The sequence below is a fragment of the Equus asinus genome, chromosome 9 (assembly GCF_041296235.1).
Source record: "Equus asinus isolate D_3611 breed Donkey chromosome 9, EquAss-T2T_v2, whole genome shotgun sequence".
Lineage (NCBI taxonomy): Eukaryota > Metazoa > Chordata > Mammalia > Perissodactyla > Equidae > Equus > Equus asinus.
In genome coordinates this window covers 96231679-96247658 of record NC_091798.1, presented here as the reverse complement: position 1 = coordinate 96247658, position 15980 = coordinate 96231679, and the positions used below count along the sequence as shown (strand labels likewise).

General features: G+C 53.8%; 1 protein-coding gene across 1 annotated transcript; it reads right to left on the bottom strand.

Annotated features, from left to right (window-relative positions):
- Positions 1 to 4844: 4844 nt before the first annotated feature.
- LOC123288794 (putative butyrophilin-like protein 10) lies at positions 4845 to 15031 on the bottom strand. Its single transcript, XM_070518193.1, has 7 exons — positions 14778 to 15031; positions 14258 to 14317; positions 13719 to 13834; positions 13169 to 13525; positions 12088 to 12369; positions 10760 to 10876; positions 4845 to 6073 (listed from the first exon to the last, which is right to left on the bottom strand). Exons 3-7 carry the CDS (start codon positions 13810 to 13812, stop codon positions 5559 to 5561), a joined length of 1365 nt encoding a protein of 454 aa, XP_070374294.1. The 5' UTR covers positions 13813 to 13834; positions 14258 to 14317; positions 14778 to 15031; the 3' UTR covers positions 4845 to 5558.
- Between the last annotated feature and the right edge of the window lie 949 nt (positions 15032 to 15980).

Here is a 15980-nt window from a genome sequence, read left to right as displayed (position 1 = left end):
GAAATCAACAAAGAAAAGAGAAAAACAAAAAATTAGAAAGAAAATTAAAAAATAAAAAAGAATCAAAAAATGGAAAAAGGAAGTCAAGGAAAGATAGGAAGAAAAGAAAAATAATAAAAGAGAAAAGATTAATAATGTAACGAAAAAAAAAGAAAGTTGAAAAAGAAAAGAGAAAATTAAGAAAAAGGAAAAAATATGAAAACTAAAAAGTATGACAGAAAAGAAATAGAAAAGAAAATAGAAAAATAAGACAAGAATGAATCAAAAAAAGGAGAACTGTGCTTACATGCTTGAGATGTATTAAGTTTCAAAGGAACACATACCCAAAGTCCCATGGACCCCATTGAACATTGCTGCTCTTTGGCGCCCCGACCAGGAACATGTGTGCAGTCCGCCAGCCCCCTTCCCAGGTTCTCGGGGGTCCCCAAACAGGGCGTCTGTCCTCCCACCTCCTGCGCTGGGCCTGGGCACAGCTTCCCGCCGGGGCCCTGGGCACACAGGCCTTTTTGTGCTCTCTTCTCCCAGAACCCCCTGGAAACGCTCCGCCAGGACCCCCTGCAGCCCCCTCTGTCCCACAGAGGGGCTGGTCTGGGAGTCTCAGAGGACACAGCGCTCTCTCTTCCATTTCGCCCCCACCTCCCCGCACAGCCTCCTGCTTCCTGCCCCTGGACTCTCACAAGGTGCTTCCAGATCCTCCAGGCACTGAGAGTGGTGTCAGCCCAGATCAGGAGCCTTTGGCTCAACTCCCTCCGGGACCTAAATTCAGTCCCCGTGGCCTCATGGCTCTCAGACCCGCCTGGCCTGGGCCAGGTCCCAAGGGTGGCTTTCAGGAGCTGTCAGGTCCTCATGGTTTCCCTGGGCCCCCCGTCCTTTGATGGGAAACCTTCCTTGTTCACAATATTAGGTCAAGTGCTCTGTAAATGTAGCTGGGAGATCCTCCTTAGAACCAGAGCTGTCACATTTCTGAGTTTGCCTTGTGTCTTGGGCTTTGGAAACCGTGTTTGTCAGACGCCCGATGGCTGAACACAGTGAAGACAAACGCCTTGGCTTGCTCAGGGCGTTCCACAACAGAAGGTGTGGTTTATTCCACGTTCCTAAGAGGATTTCAGGGTCACACGCAGCACTAGACACAGTCCCGTTTTCCTGCAGAAAGGAGAAGCCTGAACTCCACCTGCAGATGTGAACAGCGCCCTCCCCGGGTCTGCGAGATGTGCTCGCCCGCGGCTGCCTTTCCTGCGTTTATTAATCTTTCCTAAGCGTCTTGTGAAGTGACGTCCCACCTGCCCAGTAACTTACACTCTGCACAGACCAGGAGGGACTCGAGGGTCTGGGTGGCCACGAGGGGTGGGATCCCTGCGGTGGCACTGCTCACTTGGGGACAGTGCAGGGAGCTGGATGGCTGGGGTCTGGGACACGTCTGCCCCCTTGCCTTCCACACCAGGTGCGTCCTCACACAGTCACTCATTTACCTTCAGAGACTTGCACACACACACACACACAGACGTTTGTGTACCATCTTCACACACTCACACACAGGGCTGACTAATACAACAGGCAGTCCGTCCCCGTGGTCTGGCCAGAGCCCCCAACGGGGCACAGTCCAGCCCAGAAGCCTCCTCTGGGTCTAGCAGGATAATTGAAACCCCAAGAAGACAAGATAGAAAAATCCAGAAACACTTAGGAAGGCAATCCAATTGGGATAATGGATGAAAAAAATACAAGTAGGAATCAAAAAATAATAGGAAACAATTAAGCCAGCGATCAATACTTTCGTTACTATTTCTGTGAAGATTCTGATTAGTTTTTGAATCACTGTCTCATCTATGGGTGGTGTTTGGGTGACTTGCTATGACTTTGAAAAATTTAGGTCTTAGGACATAATGTATAATATTGCTTAGCTTTTTACAAATTTTTTATTAAGTTTGTAACCTGTCTAAAGTTTGGGAAATACATTTTATAAGATTGAAAAGTTTTAATTTTTATACTTGTGCAAATAGTCTGTGACTATTTAGGGCATAATTGACTGTTGAGTATTTTTAAAATGATGATTGTTTAGTAAATTCACCTTACTAATATATTAGCCATTAAGCAAAAAAGTGAGTAGAGAATGACTGTCCACACAGTAACTTCCAGGACACCAAAGAATATGTCAAAAATAGCAAACCAAAGGCTACAGGTAAAAATGTATCTACTTATTTATTTATTTTTATTTTTTGAGGAAGATTAGCCCTGAGCTAACATCTGCCACCAATCTTCCTCCTTTTTGCTGAGGAAGACTGGCCCTGAGCTAACATCCGTCCCCATCTTCCTCTACTTTATATGTGGGACGTCTGCCCCAGCGTTGCTTGACAAACGGTGCACCAGTCAGCAATTGGGGAAACCACCAAACCCCAGCCTCTGAAGCAGAGAATGCGAACTTAACCACTATGCCACTGGGCGGACCCCTAACTTATTTCTTTTTGAACTTAGAGTATTTTAAAAAAATTAAATGAAAACATACGGCTAATAAATCCAATATAGGATTTTTAAACGGGACACCAAAAGCACAAATCATAAAGGAAAAAATGAAAAAAATGGATCATGCCCTTGTCAATATGTAGTTAAGAATAGGAACCACTATTGTACACATGGGGCAGAATACCATAGTGTGCACGTTAAAGAGCTCGCGATTACATTTGTAAATTATTCCTCAATAAAGCTGAAATTAAAAAGAAAAGCAGAAGTGAAGCCACATAGATTCAACAGAGGGCTCACAAGCGTAAATACGGAACGGCCCTGAGCGCACGAGGAACCCCTGCAATTCCATATAAGACAACAGCCCCATAGAAGAAATGGGCAAAGGATTGGAGCCGGCAGTCGCGGGAGGAGAGAGAGGACGCCGCGAGCCGACGGAAGGATGCCCGTCCCCGTCAGCCGAGGGATACGAACCACAGCACGCGCAGCGCCCGCACACGCGCTGCAACCGCGAAAGTGGAGGAAGATGCTGGGGCCGCGGCATCACCCCTGCGGGCGAGGGTGCGGAGCACCTGGAACCCTCCAACCCGCTGGCGCGAACGCAACATGGTGCAGCCACTCTGGGGACCCGGTGGCAGTTCCTCAGGGGGTTCAGCATAACGTGCCCCTCACTCCTAGGGGTTTATCCAGGAGGAAGGAACGCACACGTCTGCACGAGCACCGTGCGCGAGCATTCGTGGGCCTCACTCGGAACAGCCAGCAGCTGGAAGCGACCCGAATCCGAGCCGGGGAGCAGAGGAGGTGCGCGTCGAAGACCCGTCAGCGATGAGGGGACGAGCGATGCTTATGATGTCAGTGTAATGTCCAGTGGAAAGTCACCAGCAAAGAGCACGTGCGAGTGATTCCATGTATTTGACGTTCTAGAACAGGAAACACTGCAGAGCGCGCCTGGGCGGGGTGGGGAGGAGGGACCAAATGGAACAGACTCGGGGAGGCCGGCGTGGAGGCAGTCCCTCTCCTGGTGGAGGTGTGGTTACCCCATTGTACACAATCTCCAGAGTTCCTCGAACTGTGCTGTGAAACCTGGCAGGTCTTATTACAGGTCAATGTGACCTTAATTAACAAAGAAGAGGCCTTTCCACTGCTTTCCTGGCCACTCCATCCACTGACCACTGTGGTGCTCCCAGCTCTGAACTCCTGGAACCCTAGGTGCTGGGACGCTATTATAACCTTCATCCCGGCTTCGTGTGAGGAACTGGACTCTGTGAAGCAGTCGTAGATTCCTGGGGTCCTCGTTTCCCATGTTCCTCCGTCAAGCCCTTCTATCTCAACTCCACACCCCCTGCGGCGGGCTGAACGAGACCCCAAAAAGATGAGTCCAAGTCCTCACCCCCGCTACCTGTGATGGGCCCTTCTTTGGAAATGGGGTCTTGGCAGCTGCAGTTCAGGTAAGGGTCTGGAGGCGAGATGACCCTGGAGGAGGACGGGCCCTGAATCCAATGGCAGGTGTCCTTATCACAGAAAAGAGACGGACGTATGAGACCCAGAGACTCAGGAGACGGTCGTGTGACAATGGAGGCAGAGACTGGGGTGATGCGGCCACAAGCCCAGGAGTGCCCGGAGCACCAGGAGCTGGTAGAGGTGTAGAGCAGACTCTCCCTCAGGCTTCCAGAAGGACCAACACCGCCGACCCTTTGATTGTGGGCGCCTGGTCTCCAGAACTGTGAGAGAACAGGTCCTGGGTCTTAAGCCCCCAGTGCTGGTGCTCTGTTGGGGCAGCCCCAGGCACCACCACAGGCCCCCTGTGCTCTGCTGTGGGGTAGGGGCCCCGACCCAACAAAGCTCACATCGGCTGCTCCCCATTAGGTCTGGCAACGGGAAGCAAGGGGGAGCACGTAGGATGGGACAGTCCCCATCCTGTCCCTCTCAGGGCCACCAGGCTCCCAGCCCCAGACCCCCATTTGCGTTCTCTTAGCACCCAAGAAACCAGCCACACTGGGTCCCTGAGCAACGTCCCAGCTCCTGGACTCCTCCCAGCTTCCCTCTGCCCCCAGACACAGGGTGGAAGTGGCTCTGACAGCACGAGGCTGCCATCCCTCAGAGTTCCCTCCTTGTCCTCTGAGCTCTTGCATTCCCGGCACTTAAGGTCTAGTCTGTTCTCCCTGTCACACTGCCCCTGTGGTCTTCACCCACCTGGACCCTGACCGACACCAAGGGCAGCCTGGGAGGTCTGGAGTCTGTGGCTTGGCCTCCACCTGGCCCTGGGCCAACCCTCCAGGGTGAGGGAGGGAGAGAGAGGGACCCAAGGTCGACCAGACATCTGGGGGTTGTGAGGAGATGGAGGGGGAGGAGGTGTTGGAGGGGGAGGGGGGATGAGGAAGAGGAGGGGAGGAGGTGGAAGGCTGGGTTTTATTGAGCTACTAGCACGTGCCTGGCTCTGGGGTCAATGTTTTACAAATGCCCCAAGCACGTTTCCCAGAGTCACCCAGTGGTGTATAATAACATGGAGGCTCCGTCAGCTTGGGCTGCGTAAGAAAAATCACAGACTGGGGCTCAATCCACAGCGTTCATTGTCTCCCAGTCTGGAGGCTGGAAGTCAGAGGCCCAGGTGAGGGCAGGGCTGCTCCCTCCTGAGGCCTCTCCTGGGTGTGGAGATGGCTGTCTTCTTCACATCCTCACATGGTCATCCCTCTGTGTGTGTCCGTGTCCTCCTCTCCTCTTCTTGTAAGGACACCGTCGTGTGGGATCAGGGCCTACACCAGTGACCTCACTTTAACTTCACCACCTCCTTAAATGCCCCATCTCCACATACACTCCCTTTCTGAGGTTCTGGGGATTGAGGCTCCAATATATGAATAGGAGGGAACACAATTCAGCCTACAACATATTGTCATCATTTTTCAGAGAAATAAAGCTGAAACAGAATAATTCACAAAGTTGCACGCTTGTGAGGGGCCCCACTCTGATTTAAGAGATTAGATACATCTCCCAAAGATCTGAACTGGACTGGGCTGGGGAGAAGGTGGGCCTCATCGGAGGAAGGTCCCAGTCCGTCTCTTGTCCCTGGCCCTGGGGAGGGTCTGAGGCCCCTGGGGTCAATGTCCTCAGTACATGGTCAGGGGGCTGGGGTCGCGTGTCCACAGGCAGAAGAATGGCTGCAGGGAGACGAAGCAAGAGGGTACAGAGAACGTGCAGATGAGGCGTCTGTCACCCACGCTGTAGAAGGTGATAGTGTCGGCGTCACAGTGCAATAGAAAGCGCACCCGGTGCAGGGGCTGCGGAGGGTGGAGGCGAACCCTCGGACAGGTGCGGGCCCGGTGCTCCTTCTTGTACAATTCCACAGCCCAGATCCCATGCTGGGGCGACTTGGGGACCCTTGCCTTCTGATCTAAACTCTCCACACACATGCCCAGGATCCAGACCTTCCTGAGCCCGACCTCCACCTCCCAGGAATGCCGCCCAGAGGGGAACGGCTCCCAGTCCAGCACACAGGTGTCTGAGACAAATCTGCCAAGGTCGTTGGGCAGCTTACGGCTGAAGGTCAGCTGAATCACACTCTTCCCATCCATAAACAGAAAGAGTTTCGAGCTTGCAGTGTCCGGGTACAAGGGTGTGATAACTGTGGGAAGAGAAGAGGGTCAGCTTTGGGGCTTCTGGCACCCAACCCACACTCTTGCATGGAGGGGACCCCAGGGCCTCTCCTCCACATCTCTGGGGAGGTGGAGGCACAGGAGCCCTGCAAATCCCTGTATCCCTGTTTTCTACCCAGGACCACACGCAGACAGACCACCCCCAAAGCAGCTGAGGCGACTCCAGCTGGAGCCAGGGGCCGGCTCCCAGGGGAGAAAGAGACACAGCCGGTGCAATGTGAGGTCTGCTCAGCGCCCAGTGTTCTGGTTCCTTGTGCATGTGGCGGAGAGACACAGAGAGAGAGAAACAGAGAAAAGAGAAAGAGAGACAGAGGGAGAGAGAGACACAGAGAGAGAGATGCAGAGAAAGACAGAGACAGATAGGGAAAGAGAAGGAGAGACAGAGAGAGAGGAAAACAGAGATAAAGGCAGAGAGAGAGTGGGACAGAGAGACGAGAGAGACTGAGAGACACAGAGAGAGATGAAGAGGCAGAAAGATAAACAGACAGAGGGTAAAATAGAGAGACAGTGAGAGAAACAAAGAGAAAGAGAGAGACAGAGACAGAGACAGAGACAGACAGACACAGCTGGCAGGAAGATCTGGGAAGACATGAGATGGTACCACAGGGGCACTGATGCAGGTGCTGTAGAACAGCTGGGGTGTCAACCACTGGGGAGTCCCGTCTGGAAAACCTGAGAGGGATCTCATAGCCCTGAAAGCTGAGACCAACATCTTCCACAGCAGCCTACTTCACTCCTGCCTGTGCTCCCTGCCCGGTGTCCCTCTGGGAGCTCTCAGGCCCCCAGCCTGCGACCTGGGTGGAGGGTCCGTCTACACTGGGCTCCCTAATGAGAGGCTGGGAGGGTGTTTGGGGCCAGGCTGGGGCTCCTCTCTTCTGGAAGCTGCCTTTGCAACCATGGGAATGTTCGGGGCCCCAGGACCAGAGCCAGTGCCCGCCCTCGTTGACCTGAAGCCCCACATGCTTGAGTCTCCCCCTGGATGTCCCAGACACTCACATTTCCTGCACTGGAGAGGACCACACTCTCCTACTGTGAAAACCCCCACGTTCCCCCAAATGTCCCTTCACCTCCTTCCTGGAGTGGCACCCTGCACCCTCTCACCTTCTACCAAAGACTGTTTCTTTGTTTCCCCAAAAATTCTCACTCCATCTTCCTGAATTCTCCCTGCTCTGCCCACCCAGCCCTTCCTGTAGAGTCTGAGCCTGAGGATGGAGGCACCCACGTGGCATCTCCATTACAGTCAAACTCAGACTCCTGTTTCCTTCTCTTCCACATCCTCTCATCCTTTAAAAAAATTATTCACATTAAAAAATAGACTCACAAAAAGAAGCAAAATGGCATAAGAATATGCTTATGACACCATCCTGCATAATGACAGTGAAAGGATGAAAACCAGAAAATCAGCATTGACACACACTGTCAATAACTACATCACAGCCTCCAGACCGTATTCAGATCTCGCCAGCTGCCCCAATCACCAATCACGCCCTTCCTGGTCAGTCTGTTCTTTTCCAAATTGCTACATGGCACTCTGTTGTTGATCCCACGCACAACACTGGATAGACAACAGGATTGTTGTCAGTTTTAGCAAATCTGAATGGCTGCTAAGGACATCCTTGTCCTGGGCTTTCTGGGGACACACGTTCATTCCTCTGGGGTCTCCGCCAGGAATACAGTCGCAGGGGTCACGGGGTAACTGAACGTTCTGCCTTCTCATCAGCTGCCACCCTGTTCCCCAAAGTGGTCGCGCCATTTTGTATTCCCATCGGCATCTTGGACAACCCCGACATCCAGGAGTACCTGACTTCCTCTCACCAGCCCTCCTGCGTCCTCTCCCCACCCTCTTCATACCCCTTCTCTTCTTGCTGGTGCAGATTCTGTGCTTATGAACCCTTATAATCCTTCTCTAGTGACCATTCTCAAGTACGTCCCTCAGGAAACCCGAAAGCTAGAGGAGCCTCTGAGGCTCCAAGCTCAGAGCCTGTGCGATCCTGCGCTGGACTCCTGTTCCGCCCTCTCCTGTTCGTCTCCCCACAGCTGGGACCTGCGCCCATCCCTCCCACGGCCGCAGGCTGCCCTCCCTGCAGAGATGTCGTCTTCGCTCCTTCCTCATCCCTGCAGCGTGGTCTCTCCTCACACTGCATCATTCCTTTCAGGGAACAAACATGCTTACTGCCTTTTCCTTCAGCTAAAACCAAGCCAGCCACACTCCAGCTGATTCCCACTCTCCAGTTTTCAGCCCAGCCTAACATCAGTCATTTTGGAATTTTCTACACAGAGCTCTCCGCAGGGGGAACCTCACTCATCATCCCAGTGGTGGTTTTTCCGGGTCATTTTCTGTGTTCTGCTTACTCCACTGCTCAGCTGCATGGACACCATCAGCCACCCGTGAACACACTGTCTCTGATGTCAGGGTGAGGCATCTCCTGGTCCCTCCCCAGCTCTGCCCACGTGTTCTGACTCCTTCATCAGGAGCCATCCTGCTCAGACAGACCTCTGGACAGTGAGGTTCTCCAAGACTAGAGCTTGGCTCTCTCTTCTTTGTCCTGGGTCTTTCCCTTACTTGTTTTTAATTCTTATTCCTTTCTTAAAAGAATTTGTTAAAGAATAATTTTAGGTTTACGGTTAAATTGAGGCCCCAGCAGGGCCTGGTGATGCCATGTGGCCAACTTCATTATTGCACCCAATCATTCCTGTAATATTTACCCTGACCTATTCCAGTCTCAGCTAAAATTTTTCATTGGTTTATGGCATGCCTCCCCACATAGATTCGATGCCCCATGAGGATGGGAGGAAGCCATTTCACTCCCTAATAAATACCTGGTTGCTCGCCCACTAAGCCATCACTCACTGTTTGTGATGAATGAATGAAGGGATGAATGCATGAGTTCTCTCTGTCTCCTCCTTGGTCCTGCAGCAGGTGGCCATGTTTGCACCAGCTCCCCGGCTTCCCTTAGTCCTCTCACTTGCCCTGTCTCGTGCCCTGCCAGTTTCTCCTCTCCAGGTCCTGGGCACTCCATCCACAGATTCTGCCCCCTGCACCCCATGCCTCCCGCCTATGAGATCGTGTCCAAGGGCCCAAAGTCACTGGTTTCTCCACTCTCCAGGGTAACAGTGTGCCCCCAGTGCCCTTTCTCAGAAAAGCTGACCATCCTGGCAGCTCCCACATGCAGGATCCACTGCCAGAGGCTCTCCCAGGGCCTCAGGAAACAAAACAGAAGGAGGTAAGGTGTCTTGGGGCCACTGAGACCAGACGTTCACAAGGATGGAGCTGCCTCTCACCAGCATGTAACTCAGCATTTCTGCTCCTTGGACTAGAACACATGGACATGCACACAGATGACCACACACATGCACACTCACACGTGTCCACATACTTATGCTTATGGACACATGCACTTAGACATGCACACACTTACATGCGCACACGGATGCACATGTAAAATGCACACGCTTATGCACACTCGTGAGCACACACACATGGGAATGACCATCGGAATGCAGACTGAAGCCAGGAAGGGTCTAGACTTGCCCCCTGGGGCCCTTCATCGTCCCGCCCTCACCATCCTCTTGAGTAGCTCTGACCTTCCCACGCTATCTCCATCAGAAGCCAGTGTGTGAGGGAGAGAAGCCGAGACACGTATGTCACTGAAGGAGGCCCCTCCTGCCCTTTCCTGTTTCCCCGAGACCAACTCTGATTGTGTGGTCCCTAGGACAGGCCTCCCACCCTTTTATCCCTGCTCTGTGGAATTGGGGCTGCACTTCTGACTGCCTTTGCCTTTAGGGAGCAGGACTTGGGGTGTGCTGGGGGCAGAGACCCCCAACTCTCCAGCATGGCCCTCACCACCGAGGAGGCCGACCTCTCTCCAGCCCACCCTGAAACAGAAGGATGGGAAGCCGTGGGCCTCAGCGTATAAAGTGGGGCCAAAGCTCCTGTTCTGGGAATCTGCGTCAGAACAGGACTCACCGAGCTCGTCCCCTGGTCTCTTGTAAAACAAGAACAAATGCACCTCCTTTAGTGCTCAGGGAAACAATAATGGGGCATTTGTCCCGGGAAGGGCAGTTTGTGGGCCCAGCCCCCTGGCCTGAGGCTTCCCCTCCACCTTAAAGCCATAATGAGGCTCTAACACCAGCCAAGGGACAGTCTGCTCTGCTCCTCCAACTGGGCCTGACCTCTAGGGGTAAGTCCCCAGCTCCTGAAATGGCACAGGAGGCAGGGCTGGACCAGTGGGGAGGGAGACGGTCAGTGCTGCTGACGGTCCTGACGACGGCAACAACAGAGGCTCACGTGCCCGGCTCGCTGCCTCGTGTGACCACCGCCAAGCCTTTCAGGACCAGGCCCAGCCCTATGTATTCCCAGAGGGAGAGCTGCCAGCCTTCGTGAAACCTCCGGGGAGGAATCACCGAGGGCCCCTCGAAGAGAGGGGGCTTCCTCGGGCTGTGGGTCTGGGCCACCCATGGGCTGGGCCTGCACAGGGCGCTCCCTTCCTACTGCATTTGGGGCACATGGGGAAAGTCAGCACAGGGCTCAGCGTGAGCACCCATGGTCTGGAGGGGCAGGCCTGTGCTGTTGGGGTCCCTGCCCACCAGGCAATGGCAGGTCCCACTCCTCTGCCCCCAAGCTCCCTCTTCTTCCAGCAGCTTCCCGTTCTTACCCCTTTGAGGCTTCCACAACAGGGAGATGATTGTGGCCACTCCGAGAACCGCTGCCACAAGAATCAGAGGCAGAGCTATTTTCCAGGCTGTGGAACGGAACCATCTGGAGGTGGGATCTGCAGGGATTCCAGGGGGTGAAGAAGACAGTGAGAGAGCTTCTGTGTTCTCAGGGTGGAAACGCTGCAGGGTTCACGGGTTGGGGGCACGATGCTTACAAACTGCTCTGAAATGGTTCAGAAAACCGTGTGTTCTGTTTGTACAGACGGATGTAGGTGGATGCGCAGGAGAGAGAGAGTAAACGAGTGGAGAGAGATGGTCAAACAAAGGGCAAGACGTTAACTGTTGGGTGAATCTGGGTAAAGTCTGCACAGGACTCTGTGTATTAGTCCTGCAAATTTTCTGTAAGTTTGAAATCATTTAGAAATGAAAATTTTATACAAAGTTGGGCATGGAAGCCACCAAGGGTTCCTTCAGAAGCCACCAGGGGTTCTTTCGGGGGGCGAATGGATAAGAGAGTGAACTGTGCTGCAGCCCGACAGTGGAAGATTCTTCAGCGCTGTACAGAAATGAACTGTGAGCCCATGAAAAGACACGGAGGAAGCTGAAGTGCACAGGACTCCATGAAAGAGGCCCGTCTGCAATGGCTCCACACTGCACGATTCCAAGCATGTGGCGCTCTGGGAACGGCAAACCAGGGAGACCGTGCAATACCCTTCCAGTGGTGTCAGGGGCTGGGGGAGGGAGGGATGAATGGTGGAGCACAGAGGACTTTCCGGACAGTGAAACCACTCTGTCTGATACTGTGATGCTGGATCCAGGTCACTGTGCGTTTGTTCAAACCCACAGAAGGCACCATACCCAGCGTGACCCCTGAAGCGCACCACGGACTCGGGACGATGATGTGTCCACGTCGGTTCATCAACTGTAACAAATGTACCTCTCTGGTGGGGATGTGGATAAAGGGGCCAGCTGTGTGAACGTGAGAAATCTCTGCTGCTTTCCCCAGTTATGCTCTGCACCTGAAACTGCTCCAAAAAGTAATGCCTACTAAAAAAACTTTTAAAAATGTGTATGTGGAGCCAAGGTTTCTGTTTCCCCTGGAAGGGACAGCTGTGCTGGGGGCTCCCTCTGCACCCCAGCTCTGCTCCACCTCAGTAATCAGCACCTGAAGCTGTGCATCTCCCCTGACCCCCGGGCAGGCTGTGTACAGGGCCCTGCCTCCTCGTCCACTCTTGCTACAAGCCTTGGGGTTCCCTCCTAATGTCCTGGCATCCAGGGACACGAGCGCCCGTGCTCAGAGCTTTTGAGGTCAGAACTGAACACTCACCAGACAGGTGGTGCCTGGACACCTTCTTCTCTGGAAAGGTGGGGCTAGAGACGGAACAGGCCAGGCCGCCCACAGCCTTGTTGGGGACGGTCAGGCTGGATGTCACAGCCCAGAGGCCGGTTGTCGGCAAGACCGAGACATTGGTCTCAGAAGGAAGCATCTGTCCCTGGAAGTCTGTCCACTCCACCTGGGGCTCCGGGTACCAGCCTGCCGAGGTGCACTGGGCCCGGACAACTCCATCCTGGTCAACTTGCACTTGGATTCTGGGCTCAGAGCCCAGCCCTGCGGGAAGAGATGCCCCAACCTCTGCAGCCATAACTGCTTCCATCAGAAAAATTAAAATCCTGAGAATTTCCAATAGGCCATCAGGGAATTTTTACAAACTATCTCCCTTGTGTCATATTTACATGCCAAATATGTTACACTTATTCCCAGAAAGAAAACAAAAGCAGAACCAATCAGAAAAGACTCGGAAAGATTAAGTACCTCGCCTGTATCACAAAATTAGTAAATGCAGGAATTCAGCAGAGGTTTGTTGACTTCAAACACAATTTCTGGATCACCAAGGAGACATCTCCATCTTCAGACTCTTCTTTCTGTCTCTCTGCCTCTGACTTTGTCTCTATCTCTCTCTTTGTCTCTGTCTCTCTCTCTCTGTCTCAGACTCTCTCTCCCTGTGTTACTTTCCCTCTCACTGTCTGTCTATCTTTCTGTCTCTGCGTCTCTGTCTGTCTGCCTGTCTCTCTCTGTTGCTCTGTTTGTCTCTGTCTCTTATTCTGTCTCTGTCTTTCTCTGTTGCTGACTCTCTGTCTCTGTCTCTGTCTCTTCTTCCTCCCTTCCTCCCTCCCTCCCCCTTTTCTCCATGGGGCAGAGAAGAGAAGGAAGTTAGAAAACAGAGCCGCGTGTTCAGAGACACATTTTCCGGGAAGCCCTGGCTGTGACAGCGCCTGGAACACGGGATGCCAGGAGCACCTGTCGTGGGAGTGCTCAGGCTTAGGAACATGGGCCACGACCTGGAGCTGGGACGAAACTTCGGGGAGAAGCTCCCGGGGAGACCAGGGACTCTGCCGGCCGCCCTCACCTGCCACCGTCAGCCAGAGCGTGGCCTCCGCAGACACGGTGCTGTCATTGAACTGGCAGTGGAACATCCCGTTATCGAAAGTGGTGACGTTGTGTATCCTCACCGAGGCCCTGCCCTGGGCCACCCCGTCCTTCAGGAAGGTGGTCCTTCCCTGATACAGCGCCATCTGCTCTTCCGGCACGTCCTTCCCTTTCCTGCGCACGTGCACGGCGGGGGAGGGCTGGTCCCTGTACCACCGCAGCTCCATGTCCTCGGCGCTGATGTTGGGGGACAGATAGCACGGCAGGTCCACGTTCCCCCCAACCATGGCCCAAACAGGCTCACTGGGCCCCAAGACCTCAAAATCGGCTTTCCTTCCTACAGGCAGATCCAAAAGGACTGGTTAGACCAGGGGCCAGGAGACCAGCCTCTCCCACCCACGGCTATGGTCCCCTGGGCTGGGGTCCTTGGGTCCTGAGCTGACGTGGGAAGGTGTCGGCCTGGCTCCCCTCTGGGCTTCCCCTCCCTACACTGGGGCATCCTCCTAGCACGGGGAGGGAAGCTCTCCTACCGTTTCCAGGGATGGCGCCAGACAGCAGCTGCAGGAGGAGGAGGGGAACGGAGCCAATGGGCCGAAAGGCATCTTGTCCATGGGTCTTGGCCATGCCTCCTGGGGACGGAGAGAGCCTGGATGCCAGAGACAAGGTGGGGACTGCATTAATTTCTCTCACTGTCTCTGTCTCTCTTGCTATTTCAATCTCTGTCTCTCTGTATGTCTCTCTCTATCCATGTCTCTGTTCCTCTCTCTGGATCTCTGTCTCTCTGTTTCTTTCTTTCTCTGTCTCTCTGTCTCTCTGTCTCTGTCTTGGGGGGAGCCACTGCACTGCCAGGAGGCTAATGGGAGTGAAGTAAAAAGGATCTTCGAAGAGAAAGGTCATTTTTAACAATCTCAGCCCCTCCCCATCCCTCACAAGTTATGAATCCCAGACAGAGAGACCACAACTCAGCCAGTCCTGTGTCCACCTGCTTATTGGTAAGGTGTCTTTTATCAGCATCCATCCACAGAGTTCCACGGAGACCCCTCTCCTGTGAGGAGCTTCACTTCCTCACCTGCTCAGTTAAGATTATTTTCCAATCTCTAGCCACGATCTGTCATGAATCACAAGCAGTCTGGAGAAGAAAATGTAAATCCAAGGTCAAAATCATGTCCACAGAGCCCCTTAAAGCCTCCTCTTTTCCTGTTGTCCTCAAGAGGACTTCTGCAGCTGGAGAGGGGACACAGAACCCAGCGTTCCATGGCAGCAAGAGCTTGAGGCCAACACACCCCATACTTTAGTCCTTATTGTGAACTCGGTTTAGAGAGTCAGATTCCAAACAGATGTGCTGGCCTGACTGCTCCACCTGGGGTCTCCCTGGAACTCAATGATGGGAAGAAAGCGGAGAAAGGAGAGATGTAGGTGAAGCCCCAGGAAAGCCCAAGGTACCCTGCCCTTGAGGATGGGAACAGAGTGGAGAAAGCAGAGATGTGGATGAGGCCCCAGAAAAGCCTGAGGTGCCCTGGCCCTTGAGGATGGGAGGAACGTGGAAGAAGCAGAGATGGACACGAGGCCCCCAAGCAGCAAGTCCTCACCCAGCCCGAGTCCAGCCACAGGCTTCCTGGGAATCCTGGTGGTGGTGAGGAGCAGTTTAGTTCTCTGCCAGGTCCAGGTGGGCCATCGAATTAGTGAAGCGGGCCGTCTGCAGGTGGTGTGAGGGGAGCCTAGAAACAGCGCACGCGGCTGAGTCCCCGATCTCTGGAGGATCCTCCTAGGACTTTTCTGCCAAAATAACCAACTGTGCCTCTTTGGGAGCTGCCACAAAAAACACCCCAAACCCCAGGGCTCCCTGAGGGGTGTGGTCACCAGAACTGAACTCCTGAGGGCGAGGAGCACGACCCTGGCAGCAGGAGATAAGGGGGGAGACGGAGGGTGAGCGGGGCAGCCGGTGGCAGACGGCATCGGGGTGGTGCCAGGAGCCTGAGGAGGAGACTCACATCTCGAAGGCTCGGACTCGGGCCAGGGCAGAGGCTGGGCCTTCAGATAAAGTTGCTCTGTTACCCAAAGACCTCCATCCTTGCCAAGGTGGGCCCGCCTCCTTCGGGAAAGTTTTTCATAACCAAGTTGAAGTTGGACAAAATCTGGCATTTCACCCCCAGAGACCCCTGGGCGGATTTCAGGCCACCCCCCTCCCCATCCCCTCAGCTGTGGCAGTCTGTCCTCGCTGGGAGTCGGACTCAGATGGCTCAGAACACCCACCTGAGGAAGATGCTGGGCTGGACCGTGTTCCTGCCTCTTCTTCCTTCTGTTGACTCAAGTCTGGAATTCTCCAGAAGGGTTTGGAGGGAAAGAAGAAGGGCTGCTTGACTTTCTTGGAGGTGGGGTGTCTCATTCTATTTTGCAGAATGCCAGGCACTGAAGGTCTGTGTCCCCACAAAGTCAGAGCTCACACGGGGGCTGGTGTTGTCCCCAGCCCACCCCACCCCCCATTCCTCCTCGGGGAGCCACTCTTGGTGGGCAGTTGTCCCCCTCACACACCAATATGAGGGTCATGGCTGCTACTCTTCCTGTGCGTTGCTCTGATCAGATGACGACACCAGTTAAAGCTCCGCTCAGGTGCTCTCTGAGTCAGGAAGGAGGACACCGGGCCGTGACAAGACAGCGCACCTCAGATCCGCAAGCTGTGAGGAAGCAGGACTCGAGGCTCGCCCAGGACAAGGACGAATGCCGCTATCTGTGTGAATATTCTCATCAGTTTTCTACTCACAGTCTTATCTATTGGTAGCATTTTAGTGGCT

Coding starts and splice junctions, on each gene's coding strand:
- LOC123288794 (XM_070518193.1), bottom strand. CDS start 13,812: ATGGCCAAGACCCATGGACAAGATGCCTTTCGGCCCATTGGCTCCGTT. Junction 12,370..13,168: donor GCTCTGGCTGACGGTGGCAG/GTGAGGGCGGCC, acceptor CTCTTCCCGCAG/GGCTGGGCTCTGAGCCCAGA. Junction 10,877..12,087: donor GTCCAGGCACCACCTGTCTG/GTGAGTGTTCAG, acceptor GAATCCCTGCAG/ATCCCACCTCCAGATGGTTC.